The 27,796-nt window shown below is 40.5% G+C and overlaps 1 protein-coding gene across 1 annotated transcript in view; it reads left to right on the forward strand.

The window, feature by feature from the left end:
* Positions 1–27,796, forward strand: part of ADGRB3 (adhesion G protein-coupled receptor B3) — a 624,198-nt gene that overhangs the window by 515,023 nt on the left and 81,379 nt on the right. Inside the window, exon 18 of the mRNA XM_065400780.1 lies at positions 1,177–1,279. Coding sequence (XP_065256852.1) covers positions 1,177–1,279 — 103 coding nt within the window. The remainder of the gene's footprint in view (positions 1–1,176; positions 1,280–27,796) is intronic.

The raw sequence follows: 27,796 nt of genomic DNA on the forward strand, positions 1-27,796 counted from the left end.
GACAATGATTTATTTTCTGTCCAAAGCACAGCACCTCAAACTACCCCTCTTCACTGTGCCCTGAAGTGTCAGCTGTGGTTATGCATGTAAGACCTAAAATTGGGGTTTAAACCCATGACTTTCTGGCCCACTGGAGACATAGCATCAACTGAGCTGTACTGACAAAGTAAAAGCTATAAATAAATTGCATAATTTTCATAAAATCTGGGCGCCCTCAGCTCCCAGTGATTTAAGTCAATGGTATTGCAGAACACCTCTGAAAATAATAATACCAGAGGGGTAGCCGTGTTTCTTGAAATAGTCATCATTGTTTTGGTGTGCTTCAGCAAATAAAACACGATGTAGCAGAATAAGGACATTTACATTTTTAAGAAACCAGTTGATGCAGTTATTTTGTTATCCTATCAACTATTTTCCTAATAGACTTGTAAAATGAATAACATAACAAAAGTTGGCAACAGGGAATATGTAATGCTCACTACTATAATTTAATATCTACCAGTACAAAGATCAGCTATCTTTGCTATTTGGTCATATGGAAATGAAGGACTTATTGTATTATTACTTCTGCACACAAATTATTTTGTAAATGTAGTTTAAACTTCAAAATTAATTTATGTGTTATAATTATCCTAATAATGTAAGTGTTTAAGAATGCACTGCCATGTTATGATCTACTATACTGCATCTTAATTAATATTGTGGGACGTATCCTCAGCAATGGAGCTATTTCGAATTATGCCAGCTGTGGATCTGCCCCTCTATGAACACTCCCATAGAGGAGCAGACAGCAGAAGAAATTATATTACTATTGATCTGAATTTATGCAGTCACATTATTATCAATATGATTCATATCAATAATACCAACGACTTATAATGGAAGCACTGATAGAATCTAGCTTTAATGTCTTGAGACATTCTGAGGGAATTATAAAATATTTAATGGAAACAAAAACTTTTCTAACTGGCATGTTATTTTGTATTAGTAGGAGATACCAAACAAGAAATAATGTAATAGTTTAATAGAAAATTCTCTCTTGAAATTCTGGTAACAGACATTTTAAAATGTCTCCCAAATTTCTAAGAATTGCATTCAAGTATTTATGGTTGCTTATCTGTTAGAATTTCATTTTCAATGGCTATAGAACCTTTTTATTCTATATTTATTTGACAGGTACATCAGATCTGAGAGGTCAATAATTCTAATTAATTTCTGCCTATCTATTATCTCATCAAATATTCTTATACTGGTTGGACAAACTCAGACACATAATAAGGTATGATTGATTATATTGACTTTGTATTTTAATATCTATCTTTTTGTGTTTAATTTGGATACAAATCTATTCTCACAGGACTAGAGAGTTTTTGGTAAAATATTAACAGGCAAAGGAAATTATTTAACGTTTCCTAATTTTTTTCCTCCAAAAATCCCTTTTGGTATCATTCCCTTTGGACATGCTGTGTTCTCTGTGGTAGACTTGTGTGTTTTATAACTAAATTTCAAAGCTGAAATAGTTCAAAGACATAAAACATCAAAAGCACAAATTCTGGCTCATTATAATAGTTGTAATAGGATTGTGCTACAATGTTGTCTTTTTTTGTCTTTTTATTAATACACTGACACTCAGAAGGCAAGTGTAAATTGCTTGGAAGTTAGAGTACAACTCTTGAAAATGTGCACAAGCAGCTATACTCAGATGCTGTAGCAAGACTGTATGGGTACCAGATAAATATAGAATTATTAAACCTTTGATTTCTAATGGATATAGAATAGTAATAACCTTGTGCATCTTGTTTATGTACAGATTGCAGAACTGACAATACTCACAACAAAACCTGGTTTCAGAGTATTAGTGGTTTCAGACTATCTTTATCATATGTAGACACTTCTATGTACTGGGTCATCACAAATCTCTGAGTGATGCTGGGTAGCTTTTCCAAGCAACAAAAAGCAGTTGTTTTAAATTAAATAAAACAGTTCAAATGGTTTAGAAAAACAGAATACTATATTTTTCTACAACAAACTTAAATTTCAGACAGTACTTGCCTTCATCCATCTCCATTACTGTCATTCACTTTACAAATCAGTGCTTAGGTATTTAGCTGAATATCTCCACTTAGTCAATGAGAGGCAGATGGCAACATGCTGAAAAATGTACCTCAAAATATATACTTGTACAATAATTCATAACATAATATTGTATAAGTATCTATTTGGGGCTGCAGAAGGAAGTCATGTGAATCTCATTGACTTTAAGAGGAGTTATGCCGCTAAAGGCCTGGACTACAATTTTTTAAAGTGCACAAGTGACTTAGGAGCCTGAGTCCAACTGCAAGTAAGTGGGACTTAGACTCCTAAGTCATTTCATTACTTTGGAAAATTTTACCCCAGAACACTAACTGGAAAAGTTTTATATTCTACTTTATTATACAGCAACTTGCATTTAATTGAAAGGAGAGCTCCCCAGTAGTTGGCCACTGTTCTCAAAAAAGAATAGGAAGTGACATGGAAAAAACCCACGCTCCTTAAAACAGAGGTTGGACCAGAGATTGTGAGCATCGTAAGGGCTGTGGATCCTGGTTTAGACAGAATCCCTAGCTAAGGGGGTGATAATCCCACTCCAGCATGTGTGTGCTTGGATCTGGGGAGCCTGGAACCAAGGCAATCTTTAATTCAACTCCTCTGAGAGCCACAGCCCTATTCATTCCATCAGTAGCCCTTTCATTTTCTGAGTTCCAGAAAAGTGTTTGGATGTTTTCTCAACTTCTTTTTGAGAATAAGAGATCCTAAGAATGGAGATCTTCTGAGGCAATTTGTGAGAGAAAAAGAGCACATTATGAAGTCTACATTTTAAAGTGTTTTGTGGTCTGAAAAGCTGCTCTAAAAATGGACATTTTTCTGTCCATATATGCTCTCTGTAGTCCATATGTTGTTCTTGATACATGTGCAGAGCAACCATTAATGAGGCTGTAGGTTAAATAGATCAAAGGCAAAATGTGGTTCTTTGCTTACTGATTCAAACTGATTTTTATACTGTGTCCACTGCAGAGCTAGTATACTGTAGCTCCAGAAGATCACCATGTGTATGCATGCATCATGAGAAAAGTTGCCAGCTAATGCCATGATTCAGCAAAACTCTTAGGCATGTGCTTAAGTCTCACTGAAATCAGAGTAACTGAAGCATATACTTAACACATGCTGAAAGGCATTTATGAGGTTTGCTGAATCCCAGGGTCTAAATTCTTCATGCTAGAATTTTTATTTTTGATGTTGATATACGAAAAAAGAACCCACATTTAGATTTCAGTGCCAACGGCTGGGGGGGGGAATCTTAGTTTGCCTTGTTAACTGAGAAAATTTGATCCGGAAGAGGCAGAAATAGAAAAAAGATCTGCGTCTTAACCATTGTTTGAGAGGAAAAAATCTTTTGACATTAGCCTTTTATATGAGTTATATTAATACTATTCCCTGGTAATACAAACAGGATCCAGTTGCGGAGTTTATTAAAGGTGTGGGGGCCAAATGCTACAGTTTTTACTCAGGAGACGGTTTCATTGAAGTCAGCAGAAATTTCCCTGAATAAGGACTGCAGGGAATTGACTCTTGGAGAATAGGTGTTGCTGCTTTGGTACTTCAGAAGGAAGGGAAGCATTTTAAACATTAAATATAAGAGGACTTGTCTTCATGTTGTGTAACGAGAGAGAGAGAGACCTGATTTACCAAGTTTGAATTCTATACTATCCTATTCTCATTTTTGTACCACCACCATCACCATGGTATCTGATCACCACTAATCAATATCTGTATACTAATCCCAACACCTCAAAGTTCAGGAGTATTCACATTTTATGGTCCATTATATAGGCCCACTTGTTCAATTTATTATTGGACTTAGAACTGGATCTGGGTTTAGGATAGGGTTAGATATGGTCAGGGTCCAGTTCTAGTAGTAAATTGGAGCAGTGTGTAAATTAAGCAAAATGAAAATACAGTGATTACAGACAGCATGTTGTTATCCTGGTTTACAGATTGTAGATTTCTCTCTTTGCATTAATCAATTTACAGACCAGTTTTTATTTATTTAAAAACTGTTCCAACTTTAAAAAACTTGTACTTCTGTGGGGCTATTTTTGTGCACACTGGCAATTTGTGAATAAAGGAATCATGACTCTTGCACTGAATAAGTGCAGATTATTTCTTATTTTCTTATTTACTTTAAATATACCATAGGTATTCTGCATATTAAAACTAGCAATAGTCTTTTAAGGCTGAGTGTGTTATTCATGGTTTGACTTTCTTTGTGTATGAAGAATTAATGAAGACTAAGTGAGTTTGAAATGCTGTACTTTCTCTGTAAAAGTATGTTCTGTCCTTTTTTTCCACTAAAAAAGGGTCATGATATTTCACACAGGCAAAAATGGACGGTGTACTGATAGGGCCATATAAAAGTAGTCTAAGTTCTTCAAAGATGGAATAGCTTTTATATTTCAAATACTAAATGTTTAAAGGCAAAAATTCTTCCCTCTCAAGTATTTCAACTAGAGGGTTCAGACATTAGACCTGAGGTGTAGACCATGGAGCTTTTTCACCTGTTTTAAGATAGAGAGGGGGGAATAAAGGATGATGGTTGTTGGAAGATTTGGGATTGAATAGCTGTTTTCACCAGAAAAGCATTTTTCTTTGATCTCTTCATAGTGAAAGATATTGTGCAGTTTCTTAAAGGAGACAGGAGAGAATCGGTCAGCTAGTCTCAATATGTTTTCCAAAGAAGTTTCCAAATGCAGAAAAATCTTGTTGAAAATTCTCTTAAAACATGCATAAGACATGTGCAGAGACTCCTGTTCTCTCAAGTACCTGTTTTGAAATAAAGGTTGTTGAAGGCAGAATTTTCAAAAAGGTTATAAAGTTTGATGAAAAGTTTCTATGATTATGCATCCTGCTTAAATATAATCAGTGTTGCACTTGGAAGGAGATATGAAGCATATTAATTTATTGTAACATTTTGATACTTCTTTCTGCTTCTTGGTTTCTTTTCTTAGGTAAACTTGTTCTGTATCAAATATTAGGTATATTACTTTACTTAAACATGGGGATATTTCCAATATGATTAGTGTGCTGAAGATACTCCTTTCAATTCTGATTTAAAACTCATTAATATTGGTATTGAGGGCCTGATTCAGAATCCATTGGACTTAATAGTAAAGATGCCATGTTGCATGAATAAGCTAACAGGACAAATAGATGTGTGCTTTGTCAAATACTAGAAAGTGTCCCTAAAACCTACACAAACACTGAGTTTTTGCTTGATAGAGACTGCCATTTTGGGGGGGGAACTATATTTCAGTGATTTGAAGGCTTGATTATGTCATGTAACTCTTTCCATATTATCTGCTTGCTGTTGCTTTCCTTGGCATCAAGAAAAATGGCTGCATTTCTTCACTGCATGGACTTTGTTGCTTGAAACTATAAATCTTGATTATGCTCCAGCGCTAACTTATCAAGTAGGCTTTTTCCCTCCTCCCAATAAGGTACTGATAGGTATCATCCTGATTTTTTTTTCTAAATTCCCTTTTTAGTTTCTGAATGTGCACATACTAAAATATCTGGCTTCATTAAGAGTTGCATTGAAAATAAAAACACATTAGTCATCTGAGATAAACAAATACTGTTTTCCTTAGGAAGAAAACAGTGCTAAACAAACCACAAAAATACATTTTACAGGTTGGGGAAGTTAATTCTTTTCCATCTTTCCTGTTTTTATCATGTTTCAGAGTTAGCTGACTGCCCTGTGTGGCTTTTGAGAAATAGGTGCATTTTCCAGAGTGTATGCTCTTCCCTTCATGCACACTTATCCATTCTGTTAGTTGTAATAGGGTGTACGTATGCCCATCAAGGGAAGATTATATCCTTTAGAGTGAGGTAGATGATGACAGCATGTTTAATTTTCTGTATCCTCTCTAATTGTAGCCTAGGGTTTGTGATGCTCATTATTGCAGCATTTTGGTGATAATCCCTTATTTACATGGGTTTACAACTCAGCCATAAAGTCTGCTTTTTGTTAAAACTTGGAGCATATTTTGGGGCGGAGGGGGATTTGAATATACTCTTTGACCATCTAAAGTACAAAAAAACCTAATCATCAGTTTGCATAAATGCTTTAGGAATAAAAATGGCTTAGAAACCAAACATGCCTAAAGTGTTGCAGATCATTAACCAATTTGGATTAGCTCCCTTAACTGTTTGGACTGGATGAAGTATCAAGTTACTTCTTTTTACAAAATAGATGCCTATATGCTCCCCTCCACCCTAACACATGGCCTGGAGCCCATGAAATTACAAAGCAATGGAAAAAGCCTCAGAAGCAGCAGGAGCCAGTGTAACATGTCCCCTCCTCACTCCCTGAAGTAGCTGGCTGTGTAATTAGAGCTCACCGGGGGATTGAGGAGTCTTCATGGAGGGGCGGAACCAGGGAGCAGCACTGTATGTGGCATGATTCCCTCAGATATCCATGTGGGTATTAATTCTGCTTCTAGCCCATGTTAACTGTTGCACCCTACCTGAAGCCACCTTATAGAAAGGGTTATTGTGGAGGCAGAGGAACCAGTAGCAGCACAGCTAAGAAACAGCAGGCAAGAGCTCCAGGGCAGCTGGAACACACACATGTGAAAACAACACTGAGGTTGTGTTAGAAAGCAATGAATGAAGAAGGTAATTTACAGTTGAGGAAGTAAACTGGTGACTTCAGTGGAGCATAACCAACTAACTCCAGCTGAGGATCTGGCTGCATAAGTCCTCCCACTCTTGTGAACACCAGGAAGCCATTTTAACCCCTTCACTGGTGAGTCTCACCTCTGCTTGTGTGTGGAATTTGAATGCAGTGGCTCTTTGAAGGACTGGTACAGCCATGTGATTGGAATGCGTCTGTGCCCCAAAGACCAGCAAACAGAGTGTATTTTTCCTATGTGCTGTACATTCAGGAGCACAGAACCAATTAACTGCAGTGGAGCTCACTTAAATGAATACCTGTTAAAGTATTAGGCCTGTTTAAACAATGCTGCTTCCCTATGCCAAACTCTGACAAAACCTGTTAACTTCAGGTGGATTAGCTCACTACTCTGAGGGCACGTCTTCACTACCCGCCGGATTGGCGGGTAGCAATCGGTCTATCGGGGATCGACTTACCGCGTCTAGTGAAGACGCGATAAAATCGATCCCTGATGGCTCTACCGTCGACTCCGGAAATCCACCGCGGCAAGAGGCGGTAGCGGAGTCGACGGCGGCGCGGCAGCGGTCGACTTGCCGCCGTCCTCACAGCCAGGTAAGTCGACCTAAAATACGCCACTTCAGCTACGCTATTCACGTAGCTGAAGTTGCGTATCTTAGGTCGACCCCCCCGCTGTAGTGTAGACCTAGCCTGAGACTTTTACGAGTCTTTCTGGGGAGCAGACCCTACATTGTTCTCTCCTAACTCAAGATGAGTACACAGGTTGTCACTCCCACTATTGATACCTGCCTCGGAGGCAGGGCCGGTGCAAGGAAGTTTCGTGCCCTAGGCAAAACTTCCACCTTGCGCCCCCCCCCCCCCCCAGCCCTGCGGCAGCTCCCCGCCCTCCCCCCCCCGCTCTGAGGCACCCCCCTCCGCGGCAGCTCCCCCCCCCTCCCGGGGAGCCGTGCGGCAGCTTCCCACCCCAGCTCACCTCTGCTCCGCCGCCTCCCCGCCGCCCCCGCTCTAATTCTCCTCCCCTCCCAGGCTTGCGGCGCCAAACAGCTGATTGGCGCCACAAGCCTGGGAGGTGGGAGAAGGGGAGTGGCCGCTGCGCTGGGAGAGGGAGTTTGAGCCACACGTGTCAGCGCGCCGCCGGCAGCCCAGCCCAGGAACGCTGTAAAAAAAAATTGGGGGCACCGCTTTTTGGCGCCCCCAAATCTTGGCGCCCTAGGCAACCGCCTAGTTTGCCTAAATGGTAGCAGCGGCCCTGCTCGGAGGACAGGAGAAGGTTCGATTTGAAAGCACCAAGCGGTCTCTTTCTCAAAATATATCAACTGTAGCAGTCAGTTTGGGATTCTGTAAACAAATTTGACTTTTAATGTTACAAGAAAGAGATTACATAGAAATTAGAAAGGTGTAAATACTGCCAGTGATACTCAGACTCCTGTTATGAACTCTGGTAAGCTATTCTAAACAGCATTACAAAAAAAGGAGGGAAATAGTCTTATTACAGGCATTCTGAAATTTTATAGTGATTTACCCTTGTATGATTCAGGGTCACAATTGCCCCATCATGCAGACATTTTATCATACTGCTCCCAATATGGAGTTTCTCTCTCCATGTCTGCTAAGGTCTGTTTTTAATTGCTACCTCTCCTCTGGAAGTCACCCCCACAACCCTCAGGATAAATAGCTCATCCCCTCAAACACCTGTTTGAGGAGTTTCTGGCAAGCTATTGATGACTCAAGCTACCTACTTTTGGCTTCACACATTCTTTCTGTTCCTTTTGGGTTTGTTTACTGGATTCCAGTTCAAATTGCAAAGTAGTCAATGGGAGGTAGATGAGACCTGTAAAGCCCAGCACAGTTTAAATGCTCATGTGTTTGATTCATACTATCAGATTTCAGGGGGGAGGCACTTCGTTCCTAAATAGAAATGGTGAAACAGGATTTTTAAGTGCAGATACGACAGTAACAGACTCCATAGACTCCATTATAATAATAATTATAAATCAGCATTCAAGTATTTGGTGATTTTCATCCTTCGGTGGGAGGCAGCATTTTGCTTGTTACTCTTCCACTGTGGGCGGCACAGATTACCAGTCCTCATATTACAACAGACACAGATAAATCCATTTGTAACACAAACTAAAATGGATATAGAAACACAATACAGCCTTTGGTAAAATAATGCATTGTAAAAGAATAAATTCTGGGCTAAATACAATAGAAAACGGACATAATAATAAATCTGTTATTCAATATTCTTCCTTTGTACAAATCAAAACATGTTAGGAAAATATAAAGTCCTTTTAGAAGAATAGCACAAGATGCTATTTGGTGCAATAGGGTTATCCATTTACTCTACTAGGTTTCTTCTATACTTCCTTAGTGTTCCTCATTGTCTCTATACGTATTCAATAACATATGGTAAGTTTCAACCTTAAAAAAATGCTGTCAGGTTCATTTTTACAATTTTAAATTTTTGGTTTTCACTCTTCTATCTAAGTAATAGCTTCTTAGGGCCCTGATCTTGCAGTTGTCAAGGCATTGGGAATACGCTTATGGACAATGACTACGCAAGTGGGCTGATTAGAGACTTAAAAATAATTATTTCCTTGACACATTTTTCCTTTCCTATTTAACAGATATAGGGCTGGATCCTGCCACCCTTACACACATGAGTAATAAGTAGCAGAGATTATACATATATAAGGTTGACCGAATCAGGTCCAAAGATGGATCATATGCCAATACGGCAAGAGATTGTTTACTGGTTTGGTTAGTTATCATGACTTCTGGAAACAGATCTTGCTAGTTAATCAATGTTCCTTTTATGCATGATTATTTTTTATTTTGCTGCAGCAGATTAAAGGTATGAGAGAATCATATACATAGTTTGATCCAGTCTGAGAAATTCCTAAGTGATCAGTCCAGTCCAGTATCCTGTCTGTGACAATAGACAGTACCAGCTACTTTAGAGGAAGGCACAAGAAACCTTGTAGCAGGCAGTTATGAGATAACCTGCCCTTCTGTTGGAATAGTTGGTTTTATTTATTACATTGGTTAATTTGTGGTACATTGAAGTCAAAGTGATATTTAGGATCTGAAGGAAATTTTCCACCAAATGATAACCATTCGCTGGAGGTCCAGTTTAAGATCTAAATGACTTGACAGTGTCTGTGTTTTGATTTATTCCTCTTCTGCTGTTTTTGTCAGAATTTAGATTAAGAAAACTTTTATGGGTAAATAATTATGTGCAGTTGTGCAACCGAATAGAAAATTGTCCTAGGAATAATTGTGAAAGAAAAACTGTAAAGTTAAAGTTAAAGTTAAGAAGCACTGCCTTGGAGTATAATCATGGCCTTTCTTAATGAATGGAATGGTGAGACTTTTCAGAACGCTGCAGGGAAACTTACATTTTTGTAATAAAAAAGGCCTCCAGCTGTTAAAACGGATAATATTTCTGCAATGTCAGAAAGTTCAGCCTGCACTAGCTTTGTTGGTTTTAAAAACAGGTGAAAAAACATTTTAATATCTCTTTGTTCTGAAGAAAATTGAAGTGTATCTGGAAGAAAGAGTCCAGCAGTTGGAAGGAAGTGTGAATAAGGTTGGCACAAAATGTTTTACCACCAGTCAGCGATTATATAACTGGAAATCATTAGAAGAACTGCATGTAATTTATGGTGTATCTTTGTATTTCATAACTATCACATCTCAGAAACATACTGTAGTTGTTAAATAATTTCTTTAAGGAAGAAAATCTAAGTGGATTTATTATTCCTTAAATCCCATTTTAAGTTAGGTAAGGGCTTAGAATGAAAATTGTATCCTTAATAAGCTTAGCTGAGACATACAGGACAACAATTCCCAATATGTCAGAACCTACTGCTGCTGAAACTTGGTTTTAAAAAGATGGGATTAATTTTATAATCTGTTGTTATTTGCATTGAAATTTTATACTTCTTGTACGTAAGAGGGCTCTCAAGTCTCTGTCTTTTACTGCATATCCTCTTATGTCATGTCAATCAGAATTCAGACTTGAGTGTTACCAATTTAATTATCACTATAAAACCTTCATTTTGGTACTTCTTATCTTTTAAAGTAAATACAGAATAGTAATAATGTGCCACTGAACCGAGTAATCTCACCAAGGTCTAGCAATTGTGCCACAATGGACAACAAAGTGATTTTGCTACATATCATAGCCTTAGACCTCAATATTAGGGACTGCATTAATGCTGTACAAAAACTGGTCACAGCACTCACTTGCTCATTATTTTCACAATACCTGTACCCACAATGACCAATTTGCAAGAGCTCAGAAACTGAGCAAATGTCTTTTTCCATTACTCCATAAGCATATTGAATTTTCCTTTGATTTTAGCAACAAGGCTGTACTATCCTGATGTAGCCATAGTATTGTTGAAGAGCAGTGGAAATGTATTTCAACCAGATTTTTAAACCCTAGAGAGAAAAATGAATGCAATTCCATAAATATCTTAACAATATGTATGCCTTAATTAAACAATAGCCACTAAACAATTTTCTATTATGTATTAATAAAACAGGCATTTTTAATGCTAGGAAATGTTCCCTAGCTAAAGACAGGAAGCTTTCTTGTGCATCTTCAGTAAGCAGACGTTATTAACCCATTCGTTTCTAGGAAGACATCTGTTAGAACAGGCAAATTATTTTCAAAGAAGTGGCATTAGCAGGATGTGAAGCCTCCCAAAAACTGTATAGTTCTGCTGTCAAATGTATGTTGTCTGGAAGTGACCTCCTGAATTTCCTACTGTCAGCAATATGTGACCTGGACACATTGTGGCTGAATGGTCACAAAAGTCAGTACATTGATGCATCATTTTGATGGTGACAAAATGTCTTTTCAAGAATAACTAGAAGGCTGGGTGACTCTGCTGAAGTTTTTAAAAGTCAGTGAGTGTGTGTGATAAGTGAGGAAGAGCCAAAGAAGCTCTGGGGGGCAGAGGCTATCATTTCATGTGTTTGTCTGATGCTATTTCCTGTCTGTGACCTGGTTTGCCTCTCAGTGCTATGCAATATTAAAGTTAAAAAATAATAATTCAAGAAACCCCAAAGCCATGAGGGTTCTGCTAATTCTCAGCTAGTAGGGCTTCTTTTCCCCATTAAATTATCAAGTTTGCATTGTATCTCAAATACTTCAGACTGTTTGATTCCCATGGCTTTCCCTTAGAAGCTGGCAAGCAGAAACCTGCTAGTGCATTATAAAAGCTTAAGTAATAGCTTAGCAGTTTCTGGAAGGAATGTTAAGTGATGGTGAAAATAAAGCCATTGAAAATGCACAATTATGGGTACACAAAACAACTGGTCTTTCAGTGCAGTCTCTAGTTAATTTCTTCTATGTCCTTTTTGTTGATTTCATATTGGTAACACTTTTCTGCAACAAGCTGTTTCTCTGCTTGTGGTTAAATATGGAATTTTGTTTTCAATGGCTTCTATTAAGGTACATAAACAGAGCTATGATGGTACACAGTTTTAGGTAATACAGAAAAAATCCTTCCCATGCTAACTTCTAGCAGTGGAGACTGACACCACACAAAGATCTGAATCCATCATTGTGATCTGCAGTGGAGGATTTCTGTGCCCCCATGGGAACCCACTGACTTCAGTGGGGCTCCATGTGGATGCAGCAGTCTGCTCACACAGGTCACAATGCAGGATTGGCTTCTAAGGTCCCAGCATCATCCTCAGGAATGCCTGGCTTGACATGGCCCCCAGTAGTCCATCCAGCAGCTGAGGTGTGCTGGCGCTCAACACATGTCCCTGTCCCTTGTGTAAAAAAATTCCCCTCTGTCCCCTAAAGATTCCCCTACACTAAGGGAATTCTCCTACTCTAAGGGATAGAGCAGAGTATGGCTAAGGTGCCCTGAGATATTTGGGCTTTATCAACTTGGGAAAGGTTGGATGAATGTGGCACGGAAGATTGTGCAAGAGGAGGAATCTGTGACATATGCATAATTTAAAACTGGGCATTTTAGGTTCACTAATTTTAGCTGCTAAAATATATCTGAGAGGATTGTAGGATTAATTATTAATAATTATTGTTGTTGATAAAAATTAAGTCCATCCTCAAAGCTCTGGGAGTGTTTCCAATTGAACAAACTTTCAATGTAATGTATTAACAGATATAAAAAGCCTCAACTCCTTTCACACTTACCCCCCTAGGGAAACACCTGAGTAAATACATTATCCTTGCATTGTGCGCTCAAGGTCAGAACCCTTGAGCTTCATCAGCTCTCTTGTAGAAGCATGAGGGGATGGAAAGAAAGGAGGACACCTTTAACTACACAGAGAACATCCTGCCTTTAGTGCCCCGCTGCTGATCTCAACCGGTGAATGGTGCACAGGGGGAGAAGTTGTCTCCAAGGTAACTGGAACTGAAACTGTGTCAGGCTTTATAGATCAAAATTAATACCTTGAATTGTACCGAGGAGTAGGGTGGAAGCTAGTATCATTGATGGCGAAGAAGTGTCCAATGGTTGATATGGCTAATGTTGCTAAGAAAGGGTCTGATCCTGTTCCCATCAAAACCAATGGGAACGCTCTCATTGACTTCAGTGGTGCCAAGACTAGGTGCAAAATGAGGATCCATTTTTTGCACTAGTTCACTGAGTGGTCCTCAAGGGTGACCAACAGTCAGGTCACAAAGGGTGGGATAACTAGTGAAATCCACATCAGAGAGGAAAAGTCACAATCTTCTATCCAGATGCTGATGGAAAAAGGCAGTACTGGCCTCAGCATATCCAGGGATAAATCCAGGGATATCTCCAAAAGTCCTCTTTCTTCTTAGGGACTGAAGAACCCTTAAATGATCATAATGTAATAGCCACCCCAGCTTCCTGTGGAATCTGCAGGCTGAGAATAGCCAAAGTGTATTCGGCCATGTTCTTTTCTTTCCCCAACTCCCCAGACAACCCCAGGCATGCCCCTAAGTCAGGGACTGCAAAGGGAGTCAGCATAGAATCATTCTAGAAGCTCTGTGCCAGCTGGGGAACCTCCTTAAAATTGGGGATTTCCCTGGGGACTACTTTTGCCCAATTTACAGCCTCTTTATGCGTAACCTAGGTAAAAAATGTTATGGTTTTCTCTGGGGGCTATTTTCACCAATTTTTGTCTCATGTTTTATTTGAAATTCAGCCAGTCAGAGAGCCAGAGCTTTATGTGGTTAATCATTTAAAATAACTGAAAGGATTTTATTTCCTTAAAAATGCTACTAATGCATCATTTAATCAGTCATAATTTGTATATAATATCTCTAAACTTAATCAATGATAATTGTGTTATTTAGGAGCAACATGATGTCACACAAGCTGAAAACAATGCAGTGGTTCGTGCTTTTTTAAATCTGAAGCTGTTTGTCAGTGTATGGTAGACATCCTTGTTTCTTTAAGCATTATGTGTAATGCTGAGTTCTATTTAATATTTATAGTTATTTATCTTTCAAAGTAACTAAATCCAAATTAGAACAGAGCTCAAAGCACTCTGGAAAGGGAATGTTTATATATGCTAATGATTTCTATTTAAGGGGGAAAATACTAAAAGCTGAGATAATGTGCTACTAGCAATGGGGTTTATCTAGCCTTAATTATCCAGTGACTTCCAAACCACAAATAATATAACAAGTGCACAGCAGACCAACTTGTTCAGGAGACAGGTTACCTTGCTGGACAAAACCACTGTATCCCTCTCCAGTCCCACATCCCTGCCTTCAAGGAAAATCCTCTATGTGAGTAGACAGAGTTGTAGTATTGCTGGGCTGGGGAGAGGTCAATTAGCCAATTTCCCACGTGCAGTATGTGGGAGGCCCATCAGTCCTAGGGCTGGAGTTCCCATGATTTGCATAGGATGGGGTGAGAGAGATCTGATGTTGAAAAACAAATCTCGGGTTGGCTGGGGATGAATCACTTCTTTCAGTCTGACAGCCAGGAAGAAATGGCCTGCCTTCCTGTGTCCCTCCCCCGCCCATTGGAACTGGGGCACAGCTTCAACAATCCCTACACCTGAAAGCTGCTTCAGGGGTGGAAGGGAAAATCCTAGCTCTGATAGGTGCCTTTTCCTTTCCCTGGCCCTTTATAGACGAAACATCTACAATGGATGGAGAGTTCCTCTTCCAGCCCTAGAGAGGGAAAAGTGGTTTTGCTCTCAATTTTTTTTAAACAAATCAATGAACTGTCTTAAATAGCACTTTCCCCCTGTAGTCCCCATTCTCCCCCCCCCCCCCATGCTCTTCCATCTGTCTTCTATTCTGTCTTTACTCCATGCCACTCTCTTCTTCCTTTTTTCATTATAATTGTTCCTTTCCTCCTTTTGGTCCTGCTTTCCTCCCTCTTCTCTTCCTTGTCCTTGAACCTTTTTACTATCCTTTCTTTCCTTGTCCACCTCTAATATTTCTTTGTTCCAACCCACTTGTTCTACCTCTTACTCTCTGTTCCTTTCTCCCCTCCTTTTTCCTTGTTCTATCTCTCTAATTTTTCCTGGCTCCCCTCACTTCACCTCATTCTGGCCCCTCTTCCCTCCCTGGTTCACTCTCCCTACTCTCTTGCTGTCTGTCCTGTGTCTCCCTTTACGTAGGTGATCTTCCTCTCACCATATTCTCTGTCAGATTGCCCCTTATAAAATGGTATCCTACCTTTTTCTGGCCTTCCCTACAAAATGTCAGACTTCCAATGGAGGTACATTTCAAGTCTTGAATAGCATATGCCTATATTAACTCTGCCTCCCAGATAGGTGGACAAGTGCATTATTGTGAACTGAACCTCCATCAGTCCCTGTGCTACCTTAGGAGGACTCGCATCCCATGCCAATGGTACATTTATTGTGAGTGAGTGGTTCACCATTACTGAGCAATCCTACGAGAGATGCTTTGTTTTCCTTTCTTTTATTAAAGTATGGCTTTAAAAGACAACAGGGAGCAGCACTGTTCAATTCTTATGGAATTATTAAATCTTTGAGAGATTCCCCCTCAGAATTTACTGACCCAATATTATATTCCAGCGTCTATGTATGTGCTACTTTAACCCCCATTGTTGCAGCATGTCAATGCATTGCAAACATTTATTTATCCTTTGTGATGTAGGGAAGTGTTATTATCAACATTTTGCAGGTAGGGAATTGGAGCACAGAAAAACTGACTTCTGCAAGTCTGCAGCAGAGCCAGGAACTGAACCCAGAATTCTTGAGTTCTACTCCTGTACCTTATTAACAAGACCATCCTTTAAGGTGATTGATTTGTTCTTATATGTCTTTCCTATTGCTATACCAGATACAGCTATATAGTTTTTTTTTATTTTGGAAAGCTGGTGTTTGTTTATCAAATCTTGAGATATTTGGTGATCTTTTATACTAATTTATGATGGTGCCTTTTATTAAATCAAAGCTGCCTTTATGGATTGTTATTTTTAACAATTTTTAAACAATTATACCCAAAGATTTTTAAAAAGCAAAGAAAATTAAATCTAGTCAAATTAGTCAACAAATTGCGCATCACCCTCCAGTCATGTGAGAAACCCACTTTCCAGGTTGGCCTGAGGCTTTTGCGCATTGGGATGTCAGAGGTTAGGAACATCACACTGCTGATGTTCAGAGCTTGTCTTTGTATGTCTTTTCAGTATAACTAGTGCACATGTGCACTAAAGCCTGTTTGCTGAAATTCATATAAAAATTTGGTTGAAAACAAACTATGTAGGACTGGGTTCTCTACTGCCTTGTACCTTATGTATCCATTAATATCTATGCAAAGCAGGTGTAGAACAATAGCAGAATGGTAACATTTTTGTGTTCCCTTTGCACAGGTGTGGGTGACTACACAAAGTGCAAGGTAGTAGGAATCAAGCGCTAAGTATGATTCAGCTGCTTTGCACTGCTCTGGCGATGCAAAGAAGCCATAAGCCCATCATCATTGCTTGGTTAAGTACCTGGTTTACAGCTGCGTTGTGTCACCAGCACAACATAAAGTAGCTGGAACAAACTGGTGAATCTGGCCCTATTTGTTTACACTTACTAGTTGCTTTTCTAAAAGCTAGCAAAATGCTCACTTTTCCTTTAGTTTCTTTAATTCCTCGGTGACTGCAATCCAAATCATGGGATTTGTTGCCTCCAAAATTTTATTTCGGGGACATTTAAGGGTACATTTTCCAAACTTTGCATAGGTTTTTAAATGGTAAAATACCTCTTTATGAGAACGGTAATAATACAGCATAAGTCCCTACAGTGTTTTGAAAATGAGAGACATGTTTATAGAAGTGTGAGGTGAAGTCAGAATAGGAAAGAGCCCCAGGAAATCTTAATGGAAAACAGGCAACTAATTCCATGTAGCGCCTACAGAAGATGTACCCCTTAACTGTAAGTACTCCAGGCAGAATAGCACAAAGCCATATTGCTTCATACTTTTAGATAACATTATTAAAAGCTTAATTGCGACAGATGGACCATAAAAGCAGAGTTTGTACTTGCCATGGTGTTAATCTGTTGACTTGGTGGGAGGCTCAGTTTTTGCATTATATACAGTAGTCCCTATCCATGATTTTCTTTTAAGTCTGAATCGTTTAGTGAGGTGGTCATTATGGTATGAAGTATGAAGGGGAGTTGGAAGGTCAAGTGCACAAACTTTGTTATATAGATGTAGTAAACAGGATCTTTAATCAGAACTGCTTAACTTTGTGAGATGACATTGCAACTGCATTTGATTTTGGCCCCAGTCCTCCATTGACTTCACTGGTGCCCCACAAAAGTTCAGAGCTCCAGGCAGCAGCTCCTTACAAGACTGGGGCCTTGTTCTGTATGATTTGTGGCAAGACTTTGGTAAAATGATAGGACAGTTATTAATGTACAGAGCTGTGAATAAGTTAGTTTTATGTCATCATTACTGAGTAGCACTTACTGATTCAATTGTCAAAATACCATTATGGAAAATTCCTGTTAAATGTAATGGAAAAATTATGAGTTTTCTATATTTTTAACCATTCTCTATAGACTTTAATAGAAAAATGTGTAGATGGTTGTAGAATGGTTCAATAAACTTCAAGAAAAGATACCACTCTCTATTACATTTCAGGGGTTTCTAGAGTAATTTCTATAGACTCATACTTCTATAGACCCATATTGGTTTAATACTAAAGGATTTTTGCATACCAAATTCTGCCATCAATTATACAGCTTCTATTGACCTCGACTGGAGCTGTGAGCACATCAGAGGGCAGAATTTGGCCCACTGGAGATTACATCAGTCAAATTCACAATTATGAAATCAAAATGCAAACCATCCCTGTTATAGTCCAAGCATTAACAAATAATGAAATTAGTCAAAAGAAAATAGACCAGATCCTGAGCTGGTGTAAATAAGCAAAACATCCTTGACTTCAAGTATAATACTTAATTCATGTCACTGATGCGTCATTTCAGATGGGTTTTTTTAAGATTAGTTTGTAAAATATTGATTAAAGCGGGCTGTGTATTTCTGAACATTAAAGTACATGTATAAAGGAAAATGTTTTTTTCTTCTTCTAAGCTTGTAATGGCTAGTACTATCACTTATACATTCCTGTGCTGGCATTTGAAATTAATTAGAATAATGTTTATTGATCAAGCTAATACAATTAATCATGTTTCTTGTTTTCCTTTAAAATTATTCTGCCTGGTTTGAAGTAAGTTTTAGTCTTTTAACCAGAGTAACACTAGTAGAGGAGGTGTTTCATGTAAAAGCATGTTGAACAATTTCCTGTACATTTGACATCTGGTATTTATACATCATGTTATTTCCTCCATCACTTGTGTTACAGTCATGGCATTTAGTGTACATTAGAATTAGGGTTTTCAAACAATTAAAAAAACTAATCACAATTAATCATGAGATTAAAAACATTTAGTGATTAATTGCAATTTTAATCACACTATTAAACAGTAATAGAATACCATTTATTTAACTATTTTTGGGTGTTGGGGGGGGAAGTGTGTGTGTTGGAGGGAGAGAGTGTGTGCTTTGCTTAAAGAGAGAGCGCGCTGACACGTCAGCCTGAATGCTTGTTCAGACAGCAGCAGCTGCAGGCAGCTCCCACTCCTGACCCAGAGGCAGCAGACAGGCTCCATGTCCCCCCAACCCAGCTCAGCAGAGACCGGGTACATGGGTGGGGGGATGGGGACACCCCAACATCAGCCCCTCTTCCCCCCGGCTCTGCACAGCAGACAGGAGGCCCCCCGGCCCCGAGCAGCTTGGCCATAGCAGCAACAAGGTAGAAGGAAGGATGGGTAGGAGCAGTAGTGGCTGTAGACAGCAGCAAGCAGAATAGTGGGGAGAGGAGAGGCACCCTCCTGAGCATGGCACCCTGGGTGGTGGCCCAGCCCGCCCACCTCTAAGGCCAGCCCTGTTCCTGAGCCAGCAGCAGACTGGCTCCCCCCCCCCCCCCCCCCCCCGTTCCCTGACCCCAGCTTAGTGGCAGGGGGACAGGGACATCCTGACATCAGCACCTCTCGCTCCCGCTCTGCGCAGCAGACAGGAGACAGGCTTCTCGTCCGGAGCAGCTTAACTAGGGGAGGTAGGAGCAGCAGTGGAACCAGGGCAGTGGGAGGACAAGCACCCCTACCCCGGAGGCACACAGTGGCACCCCCCTGAGCACGACGCCCTGGTGTGCGATTACCACTTGTTTAAAAAAAATGCATTAATTTGTTTTGAGTTAATTGCATGTGTTAACTGCGATTAATTGACAGCCCTAGTTAGAAGTGAATATCTAAGGTTTTTGAGGCAAAAAGAGATGAATGTGTTGCATTTCTACTGGGAAATGGTTTAAATTGGGTCTTATTTTGCACAATGAATCTGTTTGGTTCTGGATGAAGAGAGAGAGTCAAGTAATGCTTTACATTAAGTAGTTATGACATTATATCCAACTGAATTTATTGCTCTTTCTATTAAGCTTTTCTGTGAACAATCACAATACTGACAAGGCAGCCATGTTAACATTTAAAAGCTGCTGGGGGGGTTGATTTGCCTATAGGCTGCAACTGCATTGTGGGTTTTCCAATCATGTTACAAAAAGCAGTGACAGGTTTCGCTCCCTAGAGTGATTATGTCCTTTATTCTCAGGCCTCTAGATCCCCTCTATCAATCTATTATTTGAATGCAAACTTTCGATTGATTTGCTGTGAAACACTAAACTGATTTAATTTTGCAACTCTTCAGTTACAGATCTTATTTACCATGTTAGTGAAAGTTCATGTGCCATAAAGAAGTCATTAACTTAACCTCATTTTCCACGTTTTCTGTACCGTTAAGGGAGAGAGAATTTTTTTGTATTTAAAAAATAATTATGATTTTTTTTGTATTTAACTGAAGGCTTTTATTGATGAAGCAACACACTAATAATTTTGTTTCATTTTATGGAAAATCTTAACATGCAAGTGCAATTCTCATCAAGTCTAGTTATTTCCACCAGTTTCATTTGAAGCATGTGGAGACACTTTGGACATACATAAAGTCTTTCAGCTGAAAGTGCTTTACAAGTGCTCATGAATTAAGTCTGATTACACTCCTGTGAGATAAATACAATTATTCCCATTGTACAGGCATGAAGGGTGAAATCTTGGTCTCACTGACCTCAATGGGAATTTTGTCTTTGCCTGCAATGGAGCCAGGATTTCACCCAGATGGTATAAAAAGACTTGCCCAATTTTGCAAGTGGCAGAGCTAGGAAAAGGATCATAAACCCCCAAAGTGCTGTCCTATGCTTTAACCACTAGCTCTACAAATTCTGGGATTAAAAAGTTATAAGTAAGTGTTTGCTCTTCTGAAGTAATTATAATGCAAGAGTCAGCATTTTTACCAAGTATCTTGTGTCCAATTCCATTTTGAAATAATAATTTAAATTTTAATAAAATGCCCCTCCTCCGGTTCCAGGATGAAAATAAATCACATTTCTGTGACACCATCTTAAACAGACTACAAAGATTATATTGCATCAAACATGCATGCATGGAAATTTGGAAATTAAGCAATATTGCTTTATGGGAAAGTCCTAGAAATTATGATAGAGAATAATCACGTTGCTATAGAATTTCAAAATCAACCCATAGATAGCTGTATGTAGCATTTAATTCTGTAAGTGCATACGCTTTACCATTTCAGGAATGTCTCTGGGAGTTATTGTGCCTCAGAGAAACTCCTCTGAGGCACAGTCCTCTCCCTGCTTCTCCCTTGATCTGGGGCAGGGTAGTAACTTGCAACAATTATAATACCTCACTTGTGGCCAATGTAGTTTAGCTAAAGCTCTGACCACTACCTGTCCCTGCTGCTCCACCTTGCTTATCTGCTCTGGGGAGGGTAGAGTAGTGTATGCACAGCATCCACTTGTTCCTGCATGCTGGACTCAAGGTGTGAGTAACCCCTGCTGGCCTTACTCCTCCTTGCTCCCCTACATGGACACATAATCTAAACCACAATCCAGCCCTACTTCATTAGCCATTTCTGTACCTTTAAATGACTGCTTGCTTGTGCAGTTTAGGAAGCCGCTTTCAAAAACTGATGCCCATTCCATGTATGTTTTAAAATATTTCAAAAAATAAATCTGCTGATATGACAGTTACTTTTAACATATACCTATAATTTGTTTGCTCCTTTGCTACAGCATGAAGCAGCATTTTGATAAGAGAGGGAAGTAATCACAGCAATGTCCAGTTCCTTCTAAAATGTTTTGTCAGGCTGAATCTTCTCTGTTTCCTTGTTGGTAGTGTGTGCATGTGACATACAGAGTTTGAGATGAAAAATATATATTTAGAATATGTGTGTAATTTTGCAGGTTGTATTTTAAGCCCTCAGGCCCTATAGATTTCCAGCAATTTTAACAGTTGAAGTGTCATTTAATTCACGAAAGGATAAAGCTTTGTTATAGACTATACAATTAGGCAGATGAAAACAGTTACCCTTATTAAGCCTCATTTTCATATAGCACATGATTTGAAAGGCAACATTTTTCATCTTTGTATAGTCTCATACTCATTTCAGGGTTACGGGCATGATTACAGCAGATTTTTTAGTTTGTGATGGGTTTATTACCTTTAATGAGCATGCAATATATGGCTGCACCACTTTGGCTGACATTTTGAAATTAGACTTCCAGCAGTGATATCTTGTCAGGGATGGGTTTTAGATTACTCAGGCTTTCATGATTAGAGCTTTTGGTAGATAATGTCAAGTACAATCGTCCATTAAATGCTAAGTGAGCACACTATTGTCAAGACAGTAACAGAATAGAGAATACTTCTCAGACTACAGAAGGTTGGATGTTTTGCTGACTTGGATTTTGACTTGATTATGAATTTTGCTCAAAGTGATGCATATCTCTGGTAGTAGGCAGGTGTGTGGACACGGAAGAGAAGGATTTACCTGATAGTAGTAAATTGTTTAGATGTGTATAAATGGTAATCATTTCCCCGGCATTGCAGGGGTCTCAAGCACTGGTGCACCTTGATCCCTCCTATTCTTTGCCTCTGGCACATAATAATGTAGTCTCCTGTGGGACATTTCTGTTGTTGGGGGTAGTGTTTGGGTGCAGGGTGGTGCTGGTGGCCTGTTATATACAGGAAGTCAGACTAGATCAGGGATCAGCAACCTTTGGCACACGGGTCGCCAGGGTAAGCACATCCCTCGGCCCGCGCCGCTTCCCACAGCCCCCATTGGTCTGGGACGGCGAACCGCAGCCAGTGGGAGCCGCGATCGGCCAAACCTGTGGACGCGGCAGGTAAACAAACCGGCCCGGCCTGCCAGGGTACTTACCCTGGCAAGCCGCATGCCAAAGGTTGCCGATCCCTGGACTAGATGATCTAGTGGTCCCTTCGGACCTTAAGTTGTATGACTCTGTGATCTATAGCTCCAATGCATTCTGAAAATTTTTTGTCCAAACCAAAATATTTGTGACACTATTGTCTTGCATGGAAATCCTTGATTTGAGAGTTTATAATTATGGTCAGGTTGAGAAAACAGCTTAAATGACAGTTCAGAATAAATAACATCTGCAACTAACATATGCCAGATCACAAATATCATGATAATAATACTCTGTGTTCAAAAATGAAAATTAGCCTTTTTCTGTTTTATCATGTTAGTGAATATGTATTGAATAAACTCATTGACTAATCTAAATAGCATTTTGGACAGTTTGGCAAGCAATAGTGAACCCAACTGAGATATCTCAGGGCTAGATTCTAGATTCATTGCAGCACCTAGGTGCCCTGCTGCCAAGTGGAATGCTCAGCCCCAAGTTAGGCGCCCCAGGCATTGTCCAGGGAGAGGTAGGCACCTAAGAAAAGGAGACTCAGAAGCCATCAAGGTGAGTGGGGAGCCGCCTAAGCTAGCCAGAAGTTAAATGCAAAGGAAAGGGACAGAGGTTTAGCCCTAGATCCTCGAAGGTTTTTAGGCAACTAACTCCCATTGATCTTGGCCATAATAGGCTAGAGGTAGGTGCCTCCCAGAGCCTCCTGCTGCTCAGGATTCTCAGCCTTGTATGCTCTCCTGAACTGAAGCTCCACTTTCTCATAAGTGGGGAACAAGAGAGATCCCCACCCCAGCATAACCAATAGCCTGGTGGCTAGGACAGTAATCTGAGATGTAGGAGATCCACATTCAAATCCTTGCTCTGCCTGATTTGGAACTAGGCCTCTGAGCAGCTCATACATGTGGGCAGGGTCGCCGAGAGCGGGTTCGGGCCCCGGTGAAAAATTTTTTCGGGCCCCCCAGCAAGGGCGGACCGGCTAAACAGGACCAACGAGAGATGGGGGAAGCCGGGCCCCGGGCCCCCTTCTGGACCACCGGGCCCCAGTAATTTGTACCGGCTTCCCCCCACCCCTCGTCGGCCCTGCCTGTGGGGCAGCATCAGCACTTAGGCAGCCTTATGAATGCCTACTGGTTGAAATGTAGGCACCAGAGGGAGTTTAGGTGCCTGTTGTGTTAGGTGGCAGCGGAGCAGTGCTTTTGTGAATTTCACTGGTGGAGTTAGGTACGTAAAAAGGCAATTATGCACCTACATACCTTTGTGGATCTGGCCCCAAATGATCACTTTCACAGCGTTTGGTATTAAAATTATTTTTAAAAATAATCCTCCTGCCAATGAGAAACAAATTTACTCATGAAAAGATAATTAGTTCATATGTAGGGCTGGAAGGGACCTTGAGAAGTTATCAAGTCCAACCCCCTGCACTGTGACAGGAGGAAGTAAACCTAGACTATCCCTGACAGGTGTTTGTCCAACCAGTTTTTAAACACCCCCAGGGAATTACAACTCCCCTTGGAAGTCTATTCCAGACCTTAACTACCCTTATAGTTAGAAAGTTTTTCCTAATATCTAACCTAAATCTCCCTTGCTGCAGATTAGGCCCGCTACCTCTTGTTCTACCTTCAGTGGACATAGAATCATAGAATTGTGGAACTGGAATGGATCTCAAGAGATTATCTAGTCCTGTCCCCGGGCACTCATGGCAGGAATAAGTATTATCTAGACCATCCCTGATAGGCGTTTGTCTAACCTGCTCTTAAAAATCGCCAGCGATGGAGATTCCAAAACCTCCCTAATCAATTTATTCAAGTGCTTAACCACCTTGACAGTTGGGAAGTTTTTCCTTATATCCAACTTAAACTGCCCTGGCTGCAGTTTAAGCCCATTGCTTCTTGTCCTATCCTCAGAGGTTAAGGAGAACAGTTTTTCTCCCTCTTCAGCACGTAGAAAACAATTGATCACCATCCTCTTTCTAAAAGCCCTTAACATATTTGAAGATTATCTAGTTCCCCCTCAGTCTTCTTGTCTCAAGACTTACCACGCCCAGTTTTTTTAACCTTTCCCCATAGATCAAGTTTTCTCAACCTTTTATCATTTTTGTTGCTCTCCACTGGGCTCTCTCCAATTTGGCCACAACTTGCCTAAGCTGTGGAGCCCAGATTTGGACCCAGCATTCCAGCTGAGGCTTCCAGTGCCAAGCAGAGCAGGACAATCATGTCCTGTGTCTTAGGGTATGTCTACACTACGAAATTAGGTCAATTTAATATAAGTCGATTTTTTTTAGAAATCGATTTGATACAGTCGATTGTGTGTGTCCCCACTTAAGACCATTAAGCCAGCGGAGTGCATCCACAGTACCAAGGCTAGTGTTGACTTTCGGAGCGTTGCACTGTGGGTAGCTATACCACAGTTTCTGCAGTCTCCGCCGCCCATTGTCATTCTGAGTTGAGTTCGCAATGCCTGATGGGACAAAAACATTGTCACGGGTGGTTCTGGGTACATGTCGTCAGCCCCCCCGGTGAAATCAACTGCAAAAAATCGTTTCTCGTCTTTTTTCCTGGGTTACCCGTGCAGACGACATACCATGGCAAGCATGAAACCCGCTCCGCTCACTGTCACCGTACGTCTCCTGGATGCTGCTGGCAGATGTGGTACTGCAGTGCTACACAGCAGCAGCTCCTTGCCTTTGCAAGTTAGCAAAGATGGTTAGCAGCCGTATTGTACCATCTGCTGCTGTCGCCTGGTTCCTCCTGGCCGGCCTCGGTGAGGTTGGTCGGGGGCTCCTGGGCAGACATGGGTGCTCCTGGCCGGCCTCAATGAGGTTGGTCGGGGGCGCCTGGACATAAATGGGAGTGACTCCAGGTCATTCCCTTCTTTAAGTTTCATCCAATGGAGATTCAGTCCTGCCTGGAATATCAGGCAAGCCTACCAAAGAACCAGAGAGGCAAACGGCCGCTCCGGGTCAGAGCCCCAGACATCCCGCTTCTATGATGAGCTGCATGCCATTCTAGGGGGTGCCCCTACAACTACCCCACCCCTGTGCTTCCCTTCTCCCCCACCCCTCCCGGGCTACCTTGGCAGTTATCCCCCCATTTATGTGATGAATTAATAAAGAATGCATGAATTTGAAACAATGACTTTATTGCCTCTGCAAACAGAGATCAAAGGGGGGAGGGGAGGGCAGTTGGCTTACAGGGAAGTAGAGTGAACCAAGGGGGTGGGTTTTCATCAAGGAGAAACAAACAGAACTTTCACACCATAGCCTGGCCAGTCATGAAACTGGTTTTCAAAGCTTCTCTGATGCGTAGCACGCCCTGCTGCGCTCTTCTAACTGCCCTGGTGTCTGGCTGCGCTTAATCATTTCGTCTTTTAGAACGAGTTCTGATGGCACGGATTCATCTCCCCATACAACGATCAGATCCAGTACCTCCCATTCGGTCCATGCTGGAGCTCTTTTGCAATTCTGGGACTCCATGGTCACCTGTGCTGATGAGCTCTGCATGGTCAGCTATCAGCTTGCCACGGTGGCCAAACAGGAAATGAAATTCAAAAGTTCACGGGACTTTTCCTGTCTACCTGGCCAGTGCATCTGAGTTGAGAGTGCTGTCCAGAGCAGTCACAATGGAGCACTCTGGGATAGCTCCCTGAGGCCAATACCGTTGAATTGTGTCCACACTACCCCAAATTCGACCCAGCAGGGTCGATTTCAGCACTAATCCCCTTGTCGGGAAGGAGTAAAGAAATCGATTTTTAAGAGCCCTTTAATCAACAAAAATGGCTTCATCGTGTGGACGGGTGCAGGGTTAAATCGATCTAACGCTGCTAAATTCGACCTAAACTCATAGTGTAGACCAGGGCTCACATATGACACTCCAGTTAATACATCTAACAATGATACTAGCTTTTCTTTGCAGTGGCATCACACATTGACCCATATTCAATCTGTGATCCACTAGACTTCCTGGGTCCTTTCCAGCAGTACTACCAACTAGGCAGTTATTCCCCAATTTGTAGTTGTGCATTTGATTTTTCCATCCTAAGTGAAGTACTTTGCACTTGTCTTTACTGAATTTCATCTTCAACAGTTTTGTATTTCTAGGACTAAGCTATTTTCTGAGTTGTTTAAACACTGTATAATGGCCTGGTCCTGTTTGATTTCAAATCAAGGGAAAGATTGCCATCAACTGCAATGGAGGAAGGTTTGAACTCCAAGCCAAACAAAATGAGGCTTTTTAATAAAAGATCCTGATGTTTGTTTCAACAAGTGTCATTCCAGCACCAGCATCCATCAGTCTGTTTTAATTGTTGATTAGTTACTTGGTATATAAGAAACTAATTGATGGATTAAGTATTTTGTTACAGGTTAAATAGCTCCTGCTTTGAACGTAAATATCCTCAGGATTTATCTAGTAGTGGGAGACCCTTATCCTGTGATAACATTATAATCCACTGAAATTACTTTTTAATTGTATTGAATGTTAATGTCTGTTTGATTTTACCAATTGTTACCAATGTAAATATTTTTCTCTATTCTATTCTTTTTTCTGTACCACTCAGTGACAACATGTTTTCAGCAGTACATATTTTCTCCTTTTGAATAATGAACTTCTGTTGTTTAAAATGTAATGCAATCTGTAGCATTATATTGCCCCAGAAGGTAGGCATTGGGCCAGTTATATTACTGGTGTAAGCAAGCACACTTCCATTGACTCCAGCAGCACTGGGCCAGTATATAACAGTGGTGAATTTGGTTTGTCTCATTTAGTTTGACAAAGAGCATCCCGCAGGTCTGCACACTCTGCTTTTCACCACCTAAATAATTTTGGGTTAGTTGCTGTTAGTGGCAGCCCACACAGTTTTTAAATGTAACACAGGACTCAAGGATAGATCTAATTTAATAATTCTCATTTATTCTTGGCCAGTTCTGCAGGTACGGCCAAAGTGCACAGAAGACAAGTCAGAGATGTGCAAAGTTTGTGCAAAGATGGCTTAAAAGTTTCCTTTTCATTCTTCTAATTTTGGTGCTGGTCTGTGCATGGCTGTTCCCTCATGCTGTTAGAATGGCCTGAGGTTTGCTCTATTTTACATCAGGCAGCAACAGGACAAAACTGGAGCCCTTGATCCACATAGTGTAGGAGTATGCAGACTATTCCTCCTTTTCTACAGCCACACCCTTTTTCTCCTGCTATGCCAGCAGCAGATAAGGTGTGTATCATAAGAGCTCTTACAATGACTGTGCTTCTCTGGGCTAAAAGGATCATACTGGGGTTGTTCATGCCTGGGTTGC

Source organism: Emys orbicularis, chromosome 3 (genome assembly GCF_028017835.1).
Source record: "Emys orbicularis isolate rEmyOrb1 chromosome 3, rEmyOrb1.hap1, whole genome shotgun sequence".
NCBI lineage: Eukaryota > Metazoa > Chordata > Testudines > Emydidae > Emys > Emys orbicularis.